Below are 13,956 nucleotides of genomic sequence, written 5' to 3'. Positions count from 1 at the left end.
AATTATCTTACTCGTTTTAATTTTGCTTTAGTTATTATCCAAATTTTTAAACATTTTTTATGCTGCAAATTTCAATGTATACTAGGACGCAAACGCGTTAGTTGAACTGATAAAACGGAATATTAATGCAATAACATTTGGGTTTTAGAAGGGGCAATTCTTTCTACAAAGGAGGGACTGGCACTGGTTTATAACTATCACCCCTTATCTCCTGCGTGGGGGCTGCCTGACTTCTTGGTCCCACAGTAGATGGTAGCCAGGTTTTTGATTTTGTGTGGCCTTTACCAGAACACGAGTAATCACAGGGTACGTATCTGAACAGCGGAGTCTAACCGGCCCAGACTTAATACATTACTCTTGCTACGTACCAGCGAAACTGTCGGCTCAGCCCCAGGCCCTCCACACAACGGTACGCCTCGATCCTTACTGTGTTCCATGCCACAAAGTGCCCAATACGATACGTGGAAGCGCGCTTCTCTTCATTATTTCTATTTTCAGCTCATAATTTTCCTGCTAAAATTTACACCCTGGCCAGGGTCTGTACTCAAACTGAGCTTATTCACGACTATGTTGTCTATAGCTATAATTGTACACTTCTTATTTCTCATCTCTTTAAGCACTAGACCTTTCTTTCCTTTATCTTCTGCACATTTCTCCCACACTCGTCCCCATTTACTTAGTTCCTATCATAATTTTTTTAATTAATTTTTTTTTTAATACTTTTTCTAATGTTCTTTCAAAGTGCCGTTACTTTGACATCTTTTATGTCTTAATCATTATAGAGGCCTCTTGTTTAAACGATAATTGAAACTAACACAGGGACATTTTCCATGACCAACCAGCCAGCAGACCCACACGCACAAGCTTTCTTTCACGACCCCAAAAGCCCCGACCGCTTGGACACAGGCGCACAACACCCATTGTGAGTAAAAGCATCTCACCGAAAGTTCAGCCGGCCGGCTGTTGAACGCCTGCGCCCCAGCACCCTTGAGACCCTCAATGGAGCAAAATGCCAAAAATGTGGTATATTTTGTTGTTGATGTGTGGGTCTGGCTCTGCTTCCCTCCGGACAGGTCGCGGAGCATGACAGAATTGGTGATGGAAAAAAATTCTCTGACACAGCCATTTTGGTTGGAAAGAGATTTTATTCTCGTCACATGCTGATGTCAAAAGAAGTCTCCCCAAAATGCAAAAAGGGAAAGGTGTCCCCTCTCTCCGGCCTTCCCTTCTTATAGGGAATGGCCACACCGGACATGAATATTGAAGGTATTGTATTACGATTGCTGGCATTATTTTAAACACTTACGGGACAGAAGGTCAATTATTTAATTTAGCAGGTTCAGAGTTACTGAATATGTTCAACATTGATTAAACAAAAAGCATTTATCAAATGAAAGTAGAAGTACAGTGCATCGATAAGATTGACTGGGATTGTAGTCATGGTGTTTACTGATGCATTCATATGCTAAATTTATATGACTTAGTTTAAATTTAAGACCTCAAACTTGCACACATAGTATTTTCACGACCCACACTCTCATTCAGAAAAAAAAGATTCAGTCTGCTCAGGTCAAACTGATGACAAACCAGATAGCACTTCATGGACAAATACGACAAAATACATTCTCCACATAGGCCATAGAAGATACAAACATATCAAGTTGGGCCGGGGAGGACGTCACAGGGACGCTATCAAGAACACCCAAAAACACACAATTTGATCTGTGAAAACATACACCACACAATCTGTACACTGACGAGATTACAGGGGAATGTGAGCAGGAGAGACGGAGAGACTGCCGCCTGCCTGAGAGGGTCAGCCTTGGACCTGGAACGTGGGCCGGGCCGGGGGAAGGAGCAAGGACGACCGATTCAACCTACATGACCCTTGACATAGAAAACCTCCAAGAAAATGTGAGGCTGGGCTGAGATCAGCGCGACATTTTTCGATTGTACTCGTCTGAGTACAGTTTCTCCTCAGATTAAGAAAAAGCCGCCCAGATATCTGTATTTGTACTATTTCCTGAACTCCAGAAATCGAAGAAACTAAAATATCGGAACTCTAATCAGTTGTTGTTGAGTGTTTATTTGACCCTTTTCTTCTTGAGTACAAAAAACAAACACGCATTGGAGTAAGTATGGCTTTTAAGATTCATTTACTAAATGTTTTTCATTTTCTCATTTTTGGCTCAACTCCAACAGTGGATTTAAATATATATATACAGTGAACCCCCGCTACTTCGCGGTTCACCTTTCGCGGGTTCAGTGCTTCGCGGGTCTAAAAAATATTCGGGGGCATTGTAGTTTCGCCGAGAGGCACAAGGGGGCGCTGAAGCGGTTAGACGGCCGGCGTGCGCCGAAGAGGAGAGTGGACGAAGAAGAGAGTGGACGAAGAAGAGCAGGTTCCCCCGGACACGATTGGTGGCGACGGACACGATCGGGGGCGACGTTTCGGACCGTACCCGAGCTGCGGCCGGCGTGCGTGGCAGTTAAGCCGAAGAGAAACAACTTCCGCCCGGGCACTCGCGCGGCGACATTTTGCTTCGTTCGGGACCGTGCGTGAGCTCCGAAGGAGACCGGCCGGCGTGTGTGGTAGTTAAGCCGAAGAGAAACAACTTCCGCCCGGGCACCGGCGGAGGGCGAGGCTGTCAGTTATGAATGAATAAATGAATAAATAAATAAATGAAGAATGCCACCTTTCATTTCACTGTCATGCCGCGTGTGTTTTTGTTTTTTCAGCTGTGTGGGCGTTCCTCCAGCGATCGTCTCGCGCCATGCCGTCAGCTGCTGCGAGACGCGCTGATTACACTGACTATATTGTGATTATAATAAATATCTTTGTATCACCACCTTTTTTCCCGGGTCTGCGTTTGGAGAGTCCTGTTCAATCCTCCAGTTCTGCTGGAGGATCATAACATTCACAGGGCACAACGGACGGCGTACCAGCAGGTAAAAGTCGAAGTAATTAAATAAATACAAAAAGAAGTAATTGAATAAATACAAAAATAATGGCTGGGGAATAAAAAAATAATAAGTTTTAATTATAATTTGTTTTTTTGTTATAACATGAATTTCACTCTCTCTCTCTACCAGTATATATATATATATTATTTTTTTAAGCATTTTTGAAGGTGTGCCGCTACTTTGCACACACACACATATATATATATATATATATATATATATATATATATATATATATATATATATATATATATATATATATATATATATATATATATATATATACGGTGTTTTTTTGTTTTTTTTTTAGGTGCGACGCTACTTCGCGGATTTTCAGTTTTCGCGGGTGGTCTCGGTCCCCATTAACCGCGATAACCGGGGGTTCACTGTACACTACATCTGTCAGCATAATTTTGAAACCTGACATGACAAACTTAATTTCTTTCACAACGTATAAAAACCGGAATATGTAAAATGTTAAATAATCAGTTCAAATTTTAAACTGGGAAAAAAACACGGAGTTTCCCCCCCACTTATGGTTATTCTTTGGCATTTATTTTCTGCACTGATTTCATTTGGCATAAACAAATGTTCAGCAAACCGGCAAGTAAAAGGCAATATTTAAAAATAAAACGGCAATAACCTTGAACGATTTCCCCCAAAAACTTAATGTTGTTATTCATATTTTTAACGATAGAATGTCGTTCTTTACAAAGCAAATGAGAGGAAGACGTTTACAAACCTGCTTTGTGTTGCACAACACGAAGCTGGTTGCAAACTTCGTCCAGCAGTTGAAGATGTTGCTCGTTCTCTTCTTTTATTCCACAAAGTTCCTCTTTGTACTTGGGTGTCGTTCTTTCACACATTTTCAAACGCCAATCTCAACAAATCCGCACTTGGTCTTTGCTTGGCGATAACTCGTGAGCTTCTCTTTGTTCGACGAGACGAAGGAAAGATGGCGTCGTTTTTTTCCTTCGAGAAAATAGCAGTCTGTTCGGCACGAAAGCGGAAGAACAGGACACACCCCTGCTGTGATATGATTGGCTGCTGGCTATGTGGAGCACTGTCACCAACTCACCGACAGATGTCACCATTTGCGATGCAAATCATTGTTATCTTCTTCTAAACATTGGAAAAACGTAAGATTTAAACCTAGGATGCACATGAACAAACATTTTAGTTCCCAAATATGAACTTGAGAGATGTATTGAATTTTACTTTTGTTGCTGGTTTTGTTTTCACATCTGACACCATGTTGTTGGTTGGATAATATTCCAAATGTATTTCCCTATTATTAACAGTTGACATAATAAAGTGATACTTTATGTCAACATATTTGCCTTTTTACAGGGTTTTTCCCCAGGTTGCGATATGGTTGCGAATTTTAAATTAAAATATGTCACTGTTTTATTACTTAACTGTTATTGTGTTTGAAAATGATTTCGGTATTTCTTTAAGTACTTTAATATTTCATTATTTGTTTTAGTATTCATTAAACTACAATAATTTACTATTAATTTCAAGATTCATTGAACTGTTTTAGGAATAATTTAGTATTCAATGTTTAATTGTTACAGAATTTACTTTTTAAATTTTTTTTCACCATTTTATTTATCTCTTGGAAAATTATTTAACAAGCACCAACACAAGATTTTTAAAGATAAAGATAAAGATGTCCTTCAATAGTCCCACAATGGGTAAATTTGAGGTGTTACAGCAGCATAGGTACAGATCACACAGAGGCGGTGGCGTAATGTAGCCGTTAATGTATAACATTAGCAGCAGACATTCAGAAAAAGCATGCAAATATATACTGTATGTACGTAAATGTGGGACTAATAAACGCAATTTTGGCTGCCAGGATGGCCGAGTGGTCTAAGGCGCCGCGTTCAGACCCAGATTCCCGAGGAGGCCTGGGTTCGAAACTCGAATTTCCACATTGTGGGACTAATAAAGGGATTCTTAAATACACAAATCCCCCTCAATATCCACACTTACCTCTGTTTTAATATACATTTTATATAATATTTTAATTCGGTCGATGAAAAAATTTACAAAATAACTAAAATAACGCCACATTGGCGAGTCCGTTCTTACGTCACTTCCGCCTTTGCCCGGAGAAGCCGCTGCTGCTCCAGCAGTGGGACGTTTCCGTTTCTCCTCCCGAATTTGCAACAATGCTGTGGTTCACTCGGGCTGCAAGATTGTATGAATATAATTTCTGCATATACTAGCAGTGCTTCTCAATTATTTCAAGCCCGCCCCTACCAAGAAGAAAAAGATTCGCGCCACCCCACCACCATTTTTTTCTGTCTTTGTATGTTGATCTTAGATTGTCAATAAAATATCCATTAACTAAGCTAAATTAATAATAAATATAATTTTGAGAATTATTATTGTGAGGATCTCGAAACTCAGTACTCTGTTGTGCAAATATTGATGAGAGGACAAATATTTGTCATGTTATTGTTGGAGTTGGGTCACCGTGGAAATAAGAAGTAGTTAGTAAATCAACCTTTAAAAGCCAAACTTACTCCAATGCGTGTTCGTTTTTTGTGCTCAAGAAGAAAAGGGTCGAATAAAGACTCTGTCATGCACGGTCGGGCTCAAACAGGGGTCCATGTGGCGTCTCGACCACAAGTCGGATGTGGATGCAAAACGCTTGACATGTCTCCGCTCCCGTCCCGATGTTGTCCATATCGGGAAGTACGGTTTGCAACAAATATTTTCGTACCTCTTGTCGACTACTTTTATGAGGCGTTTAAATCTTGTGCGCTCCACTGTCGCTCGAGGAGCTACATCTTTAGCTATGTGCTAGGCCAGTGTTTTTCAACCTTTTTTGAGCCAAGGCACATTTTTTTCATTGAAAAAATCCCGCGGCACACTACCAGCTGAAAATGTGAAAAAAAGTGTTTTTTAACATTGAAAAATGACCTATTAAAAGTCTTGAATATGAATCAAATCAACAAAGAATAAAGTATCGTAAAATCTTTCACATTATTCTCAGTGTGAAACCTGTGCCTGTTTGGATGAACACAGAGCTGATATATTGGCAGGAATCAAAGTATTAATTCCTCTGCCACGAGTGAGACTTTTTTTGATTTAGCCACAAGTTCAGCGACGTGGTAGCTAGCTTTAAGGGCTCTCTCGCTTACCTTTGCGGTTTTTCTCATGAAAGTTGCTTGTTTCTCCGTGTGTTCACTCAGGCGGACAAAATACGCCACATTTTTGTTTTGAAGTAAAGGGCGTTTCGTTTGGAGATGGCGTTTAAGCGTGCTTGGGACCAGAGCGCCGTTGGAGAGCTTTTCACCACATACCAAGCACAACGGAGTCGGTGTCGTTGCATCTCCGGTAAAAGTGAATCCAAATGAAAGATAGCTTTCGCTGTATTGCCTCACGGCAGAAACTTTGCAGGACATCTTTGCTTTTTTTTTTTTTTTACCTCCACTCATACTAGGGCCTTCATCTAGGTCTGGGTTTTGTCCAGGGTCCAGTTCAGAGTCAGCATTTTTTTCTCTTCAAAAACATATCCATTACTTTCACCGTCGTTCTGTTATCCACTTTTTTCATTCTGCTATCCACTTCTCGCTTGTCTCCAAGCACAAGGCAATTCACTACCTGCTGCTGCTGCCGCCGCCTACTGGTTTGGAAGAGTACTACATTTTACTACTCAACTCTGCAGGCGCTAGACCGCACAGGTACACAAATTGAATAATTTCCCACGGCACAGTGGTTGAAAAACACTGTGCTAGGCTATCGCGTCCACCTCTTAGACGTTCTCTCGTATGGTGTCGCCTCCGTTATGGGCTGTTGTCACTGGTCCAACCTTGCTTCTCACTTTGAACTTTTAGCACAAGCTCCAAGTCAACAGCATGGTTGTGTTGTGGGTGGTGAAAAAGAAAAGGTTGGACGCGCTGTTTCAGGTGTTTGCGACGCACTTTGTAGTTCGTGTTCTTTTGCTCAAACATCGTCTTTTTGGAACCCAAAACATTTCTTAACGACAGATGTCGGAATTTCTTTTCGGGACAAGCGAGACAGGAACAATTTCAACGAACATTACGTCGTCTTCAGCCGTGTCAGCTGCTTCTAGATTTGAATCGACAGCTACGACCGCGTCGTCAGTTTTCTTTCTTGTTCAGCTGGGTGGAGTCACGTGACTACAGCCGCTCAAGCCGTCTTACAGGGGCATGAACAAAGCTGCAGACTAAAAGGACTTCTTTTTTTTTTTAAACACCGAATTAACCGACATGGGCAAAATGATTTTATTAAATTTCGATCACTGTAAATTTTCGGTTTATTGCCCAGCCCTACGAGAATAGCAGCTATCCTTGAAGCTTAAAAAAAGACAAAAAAAAACCCCTGAAGGAACTGACTCTTTGTGGTAAGATGTAAATGTGATTTAGAAAATACGATATATTGAATTTTCAAAGCTCTTTTATTGACACAAGGCCAATGTGATCAGTGCATTGTGTCTGAGTGATGATGATTTTTTTTGTGTTTACATCAAACATTTAAATGAAATTAATTGCCTTTGCCTGCAACAACATTTGTTAACGTTATGCTTTTCGGTTGTCTTTTAAATCGTACCTAATGGAAAAGGTGTGAGAAGAAACTGTGCTTATGAAATCTGTGCCTTCCACAATCATCAATAAAATCACTTGTTCCACTTGCTCAACTGGCCTTCATTACGCTGTGTGAAAAGGTGAAAAACTGAACTAGAAGTTGAACTGTAAAAAGAACCAGACAGAGAAACGCAAATAGTCTCAGTTTCTCTCAATGGCTTTAGTATGTCAGGAGTTGGCAATCTGATGGCGACTGGAGTCAGCGTTTATTTGTCACCACGGACGAGATGATTCGCATCACGCTGTTCGTTGCTGCTGCTGTCTTAATTGAACCCTGGAGGTCACCTGCCAGCTTCCCTGAATTTCACCGGCGGATATTCTGCTATCCCACGTCTGACCCCAGATTGTTGTGGAATTTTCAGCGGTAAGGGAAGATCAATGAGATAGTCTGGAAAATAAATAGTCTTTTGAGTCAGTCTGCAGAGTGATCTCAATGGGAGAAGTGCTGGGAAGATACTGATGCACACAGGAAGATGAAGATTTATTTGACAGTAACTGTGTAATCTTAAAACAAAAAGATATTTTTTCTGCGTTGAGCCTACTTATCAGTCAAGGTCGTGTTGTTTTGGCTTCACAAAGAATCCTCGAGTACAAGAACCGAAAGGCACTTTCTTCAAAAGCAGGTGGCCACAATAAATAACAAAAACCTGACTTGCAAAATAATTTTCCATAATATTAAGATTGAACAAAATAGTGACACAAATATGGAAAAAGTAAATACAGTCACGAGTAAACATTGAATACTAAATTATTACTAAAACAGTTCAATGAATCTTGAAATAAATAATCACCGTAGTTTAATGAATACTGAAACGAATAATGAAATATTTAAGTTAGTGAAGTTATAAACACTGAAATCATTTTTTAAGACTCTAACATTTCGAGAATAAAACAGTGATGTATTTTAATTTAAAATTCGCAACCACGTCGCTGGCGAAAAACCCCGGAAAAAGGCAAATATGTTGACATAAAGTTTCACTTTATCATGTCAACTGTTAATAATAGAGAAATACATTTGGAATACTGTCCAACCAACAACATGGTGTCAGATGTATAAACAAAACCAGCAACAAAAGTAAAATTCAATACATTTCTCAAGTTCATATTTGGGAACTAAAATGTTTCTTCATGTGCATCTTGGGTTTTTCTCTATGTTTAGAAGAAGATAACAATGATTTGCATCGCAAATGGCGACATCTGTCGGTGAGTTGGTGACAGTGCTCCACAAAGCCGGCAGCCAATCATATCACAGCGGGGTGTGTCCTGTTCTTCCGCTTTCGTGACGAACAGGAAATCCTTTCAGTGCGACTTTGAAAAACGATGCCATCTTTCATTCGTCTCGTCGAACAAAGAGAAGCACACGAGTTATCGCCAAGCAGAGACCAAGTGTGGATTTGTTGAGATTGGCGTTTGAAAATGTGTGCTAGAATGACACCCAAGTACAAAGAGGAACTTTGTGGAATAAAAGAAGAGAACGAGCAACATCTTCAACTTCTGGGCGAAGGTTACAAGCAGCCTCGTGTTGTGCTACACGAAGCAGGTTTGTACACGTTTTACTCTCATTTGCTTTGTAATGAACGACTTTCTATCGTAAGCAACATGCATCACAAGATCAATTTGTTTGTGGAAATCGTTCAAGGTCATTGCCGTTTTATTTTTAAATATTGCCTTTTACTTGCCGGTTTGCTGAACATTGTTGATGCCAAATGAAATCAGTGCAGAAAATAAATGCCAAAGAAAAAACAATAGTGGGGGGTAAACTGTGTTTTTCCCCCCAGTTTAAAATTCGAACTGATTATTTAACATTTTACATTTTCTAGTTTTTATATCTCGTTAAAGCAATTCCTTATTGAAGGAATTCTACCTGACTCTAAAAAAATGTATACACTGTGGCGAAATTATTAATGGTGGTTGATCAATTCTAGTGGATAAAACACTAATAAGAAAAAAAAAATTACGGATTGGTATTATTTATTTTTTCACTTTGTACTGGCTTGGTCGGGTGAGAGTCAATGAACCTCGGGTGGCCCTGCACAGTTGTGTGCACATGTGCGTACTTCACCTCATCCAAACATTTAAAATACATTTAATGCATCGCGCATACTAACTCGGGCATGCTAGCACTGACACTCTTCTGCCCTGACCATGTGTAGAACTGAAAATATGGTGTAGACAGCGAGCGAAACAATTTTCCAAAAAAAACACAAAGAGTAAAGAGGTCTTCCTTCACGTTTTTCTGGAAGTCCTTTTGGTGAAACTGCAAACAAATACAGAGAATGACAAGGAAAACAAGTGGAGATATATATATATAGATATATATAGATATATATATATATAAATGTATGTGTATATAAGAGATAATAGAATTACGCTTTTTTAAATTTTGATGACGTCATAGCCCCGCCCACAGAATTACGCTTTTGTCTCGTTGTCCCCGCCTACAGAATTACGCTTTTGTCCAAAATGGCCGCTATCCCCGCCCCTGTGTTAAAACTATCCAATCTCCAGCCACCTATTTCAAAATATTTACATATTCCCTGCCCGTTGAAGGTTTAATACCACTCCTACAGAATTACGCTTTTGTCGAAGTGGGCCCCGCCTACAGAATTACGCTTTTTGTCTCGTTGTGATGACGTTGTATGTGTGTGTGTGTGTGTGTGTGGGCCAAGGGCCCCGCCTACAGAATTACGCTTTTTGTCTCGTTGTGATGACGTTGTGTGTGTGATTGGGAGGGGGGCTTGGCCCCCCTCCCAAACTGTATGCTTCTTATGTTAAAAACAATGTGTTCCCTGCGTGCGTGCGTCCCCAACCCAAACTGTACTTATGTTATTCATATTTAAATATCTGAAGTATATAAAGCATCCAATGCAATGTTCTATTTAAATAAATAAAATTAAATTAAACGAGTGAAATAATATGAGTTGAAAAGAGCAGGCGTTGTTTTTACCTTTGAATAAGATGTTTATTCGGTGGATATAGGTCATCCATATTTAAATATCTGAAGTATATAAAGCATCCAATGAAATGAGCTATATCTAATTAAATAATGTAGATGTATAAAATTAAATTAAACGAGTGAAATAATTCGAGTTGAGAAGAGCAGGCGTTGTTATTACCTTTGAATAATATGTTTATTTGGTTGATATTTGCCCTTTTTGCAAACATGTCTGGACATATTCCCAGCGACATAAGTTTAAACATGGTATTGTGCAGGCTTGGGGGGTTGTCCGGGCAAGACGCCGGCCATAGACACCCTCCAAGCCTGCAGCAGCCTCAAGGTGTTTCAAAAGATAGTGAGTGGCGACATCCTGTCGATCGGTGGGCAACTGTCGACATCCGGGGGACCACCCTCCTCCTTCTTACCTTTTTTGTAAAATCTGCCTAGTCATGTTTGCATGTCTGGACATGTATTTGTTGGCTACATTTGGACAGTCAAACGCCGTCATTTATCCCGCTACGGACGAGAAAAATGAAGGGTGATGTCTCCACCGCTCCCGCCCCTCGCACCCTCCTATTTCCCTGTACGTCACATCCTTCCTACTGCCGGCAGCCCCCATGTTTGTAGTCCTTTTTTGTAGTCCATACGCTGAGTAAAATAGCAACCAGCCTGGTTAAGAAATAGAATACAGCTAGGTTAAGAATATTGCACACAGCTAGGCAACCCCCATGTTTGTAGTTTATACAGGTAAGCATAGAAATATTAGATATTAGAATATTATATATTATTATAGATATATATATTATAGTATAAATATATATATATATATATATATATAGTTATATATATATATATTTATATATATAATAAATAGCATGCTGCTAAGAAACAGCTTACAGCTAAGAAATAGTATGTAGCTAGGTTAAGAAACAATATACATTTAGGTTAAGAAAATAGCATACAGCTAAGAAACAACATGCGTTTAGGTTAAGAAATAGCAGCTAAGCTAAGATATCATTAAGGTCGTTTTACCAATTATTTTACCTTTCAAGGAGGAGCATCATCTTGTCTGTAGACATCCCCAAGTCATCTTTGCAACAAGCTTTGACATGTTTTCACGTATTTCTTATCTATAGTTGGACAGACAGACGACCACCAAGTTGCGGTCGTGTGTAAGCATAAACAACACCGCCCGCCCCCCAGAATCACGCTTCTGTCAAAAATAAGCACATCCCCTACTATCATATCCCGACCCCAGTCTCAATACAGCCAAATCCCAAGTCACGCTCTGCACAGACAAACCAATTTTTCCGGCTGAAGAGCCAGACCTACTCTAAAAATGAAGACGCTCAGAACAAGACGCCGCATGGTCATGGACATCACACCGAGAAGGGTGACAACCATCGTTGCACCTGATCAGGTTTCTAATAACATTGCAGAGCACTCGTCAGGTAAACGATGCAACTAATCCTTAACTATATTCCTATAATCAATAGCTATATATTTAATCAAAGTATCTTTGTACTGCAGATAGCGGTGTGGATGAACCTACATGCGACCATGACATGACTATGGTTGAAAACGTTGTTGGTGTAGAAACCCTGACAACTGCAAACATGGAACAGGTTGACGCCTGTACAAATGTAGACCAGGATGGAACCCCTACAAAAACAGACGAGGACCAGGCAGGACCATCATACTCTTTATGGGTGGGCGGTACGGGAATCTTACCAACCTCTGTTGTAGCCTCGTACAACACTGGCGAGCCATCATATTCAGGGTGGAGCCGTCCCGTTTCAACAACGCCGCCGTCGACACCTCCGATGACCCCCACCTCGTCGGCAGAATCTTCACAAAACGAGAAGGCACAACAGCCCAGTTGGTCCGACCAGGCTGAATCTCCACAAATCAAGGAGGTACGAGTACCTAGTTGGTCCGAACAAGAGTTCTCAAACCGTTCGCTTGAGCCCTCTAAGGTTCAGACCGTCAACGACCCTGACCCCGGACCTGCACCTATTTCCAAGGATGATGTACAACATATGTCATGGGTTGATCCTCCTAAGGGATGGGTTGATATGGATGTCGTAATAGTTGTTAAAGCGGCGATTCTTTACATGGTCAGACGTTTTTTGATAAAGTATCACAAAAAAAGGGGTTGTTTGCATAGCTATAAATACTTAGGGCATAATTATTATCTAAGACTGCACTATGAACGCATCATGCCGATCCTTTGCGGTAAAAGGTTTTTACCCTGTATTCACTACTTGTTGGATTTGTGTTCTGTAAAAACGGATAAAGAAACAGTCAAGCGAGTTGCAGAGATCTTAATGGTGGACTTAGCACTCGTAAAGGACTTACCGGACCGCCTTAAAGTGGATGAGAGCGTATGTTGTATGATATATCGTGATCAACTTGATATTTTCGAAGAATATCTTATAGAAAATATTAACTTTGACTAAAAATGGGTAATGTGTTGAGAAAATTATCGCTTTTTGGCTATAGAAGCTACTTTGAGTCGCTCGGGTTCGATCGACACGTTTCAAAATATTTTGGAAAATTGGGAAAATGAGATAAGTGACTTAGCATACTCACGTTGTTTAACGATGTGATAAGATACCGTCTCCGTCATCAACAACCTGTGGATCTCGCGCACGAATTGAAGATGTTTGAAGACCTGTTAGAATCAAAAGTTAATCCATCTGTTTTAACCCTGACCTACAGACTTTTTACGTCTTAGAGAATCCTTATCATGTGTAACCAGACTTAACCTTGTCATATTTTTGTATTTCATTCAATTAAAAATGGATGTTTTTAAAAATATGCTTTTGCGTCTGTGTGTTTAGACAAATAACAATGTGACGTTTGTCACTCAATCATAAACCGTCATGAGCGTTAAGCGTTGGTTGAAAAAATTGTACTACGATCCCATTCAACCAGCCAGTTTTGGAGGTGCAGATCGCCTTCATTTAGCTGCGAGGGAGAAAATGGGTCAAAAAGTGACGCGTCATAAAGTCAAGGATTTTTTTATCATCGCAAGATGCATACACCTACGAAAATAGGAGCACAGAAAGGTTTAAAGGGAAGTCTCTGCTTTGAAGCTTGCCCCACAGAGTAATAAAATTGCACTTGGTAACAAATAAATTACCGCAAAAGTCGGCCAGCCAGGATGAAATAGTGAAAGACAGAGAGTTTCCAGAGTTAACAAGTATCATTAAGCGTTCACTGTATCGCGTACCATCGCTATTTAGAATTTATTGTCATTGTGCCCGCAGGTGGTCAAAAGTAAAGACGGCTGCCGCCAGCACAAACGACCCTAAAACCTTAAAATAATATTGAAGAGAGATAGAAAAAGAAATCTGCCAATATGCAAATCCACTGGTGCCGGACTACGAGTCCATCATAAAACAGAAGCATTATTCGGTAAATAAATTA

The 13,956-nt window shown here is 40.2% G+C and overlaps 1 protein-coding gene across 1 annotated transcript; it reads left to right on the top strand.

The window, feature by feature from the left end:
- The first annotated feature begins 11,509 nt into the window (after nt 1–11,509).
- On the top strand, nt 11,510–13,317 carry LOC148341726 (uncharacterized). The gene is made up of 2 exons (XM_088280957.1): nt 11,510–11,975; nt 12,055–13,317. Exons 1-2 carry the CDS (start codon nt 11,864–11,866, stop codon nt 12,981–12,983), a joined length of 1,041 nt encoding a protein of 346 aa, XP_088137083.1. The 5' UTR covers nt 11,510–11,863; the 3' UTR covers nt 12,984–13,317.
- Nucleotides 13,318–13,956: the final 639 nt, after the last annotated feature.

Source organism: Idiotropiscis lumnitzeri, chromosome 2 (genome assembly GCF_059441095.1).
Source record: "Idiotropiscis lumnitzeri isolate Australia: NSW breed Sydney's pygmy pipehorse chromosome 2, RoL_Ilum_1.0, whole genome shotgun sequence".
Taxonomy (NCBI): Eukaryota; Metazoa; Chordata; class Actinopteri; order Syngnathiformes; family Syngnathidae; genus Idiotropiscis; species Idiotropiscis lumnitzeri.
This window is presented reverse-complemented; position numbering and strand designations above follow the sequence as displayed.

Bases quoted from the DNA above. Each gene is read 5' to 3' on its own strand.
- LOC148341726 (XM_088280957.1), top strand. From the start codon at position 11,864: ATGAAGACGCTCAGAACAAGACGCCGCATGGTCATGGACATCACACCG. The intron at 11,976-12,054 runs GTAAACGATGCA...TTTGTACTGCAG, and splicing joins CATTGCAGAGCACTCGTCAG to ATAGCGGTGTGGATGAACCT.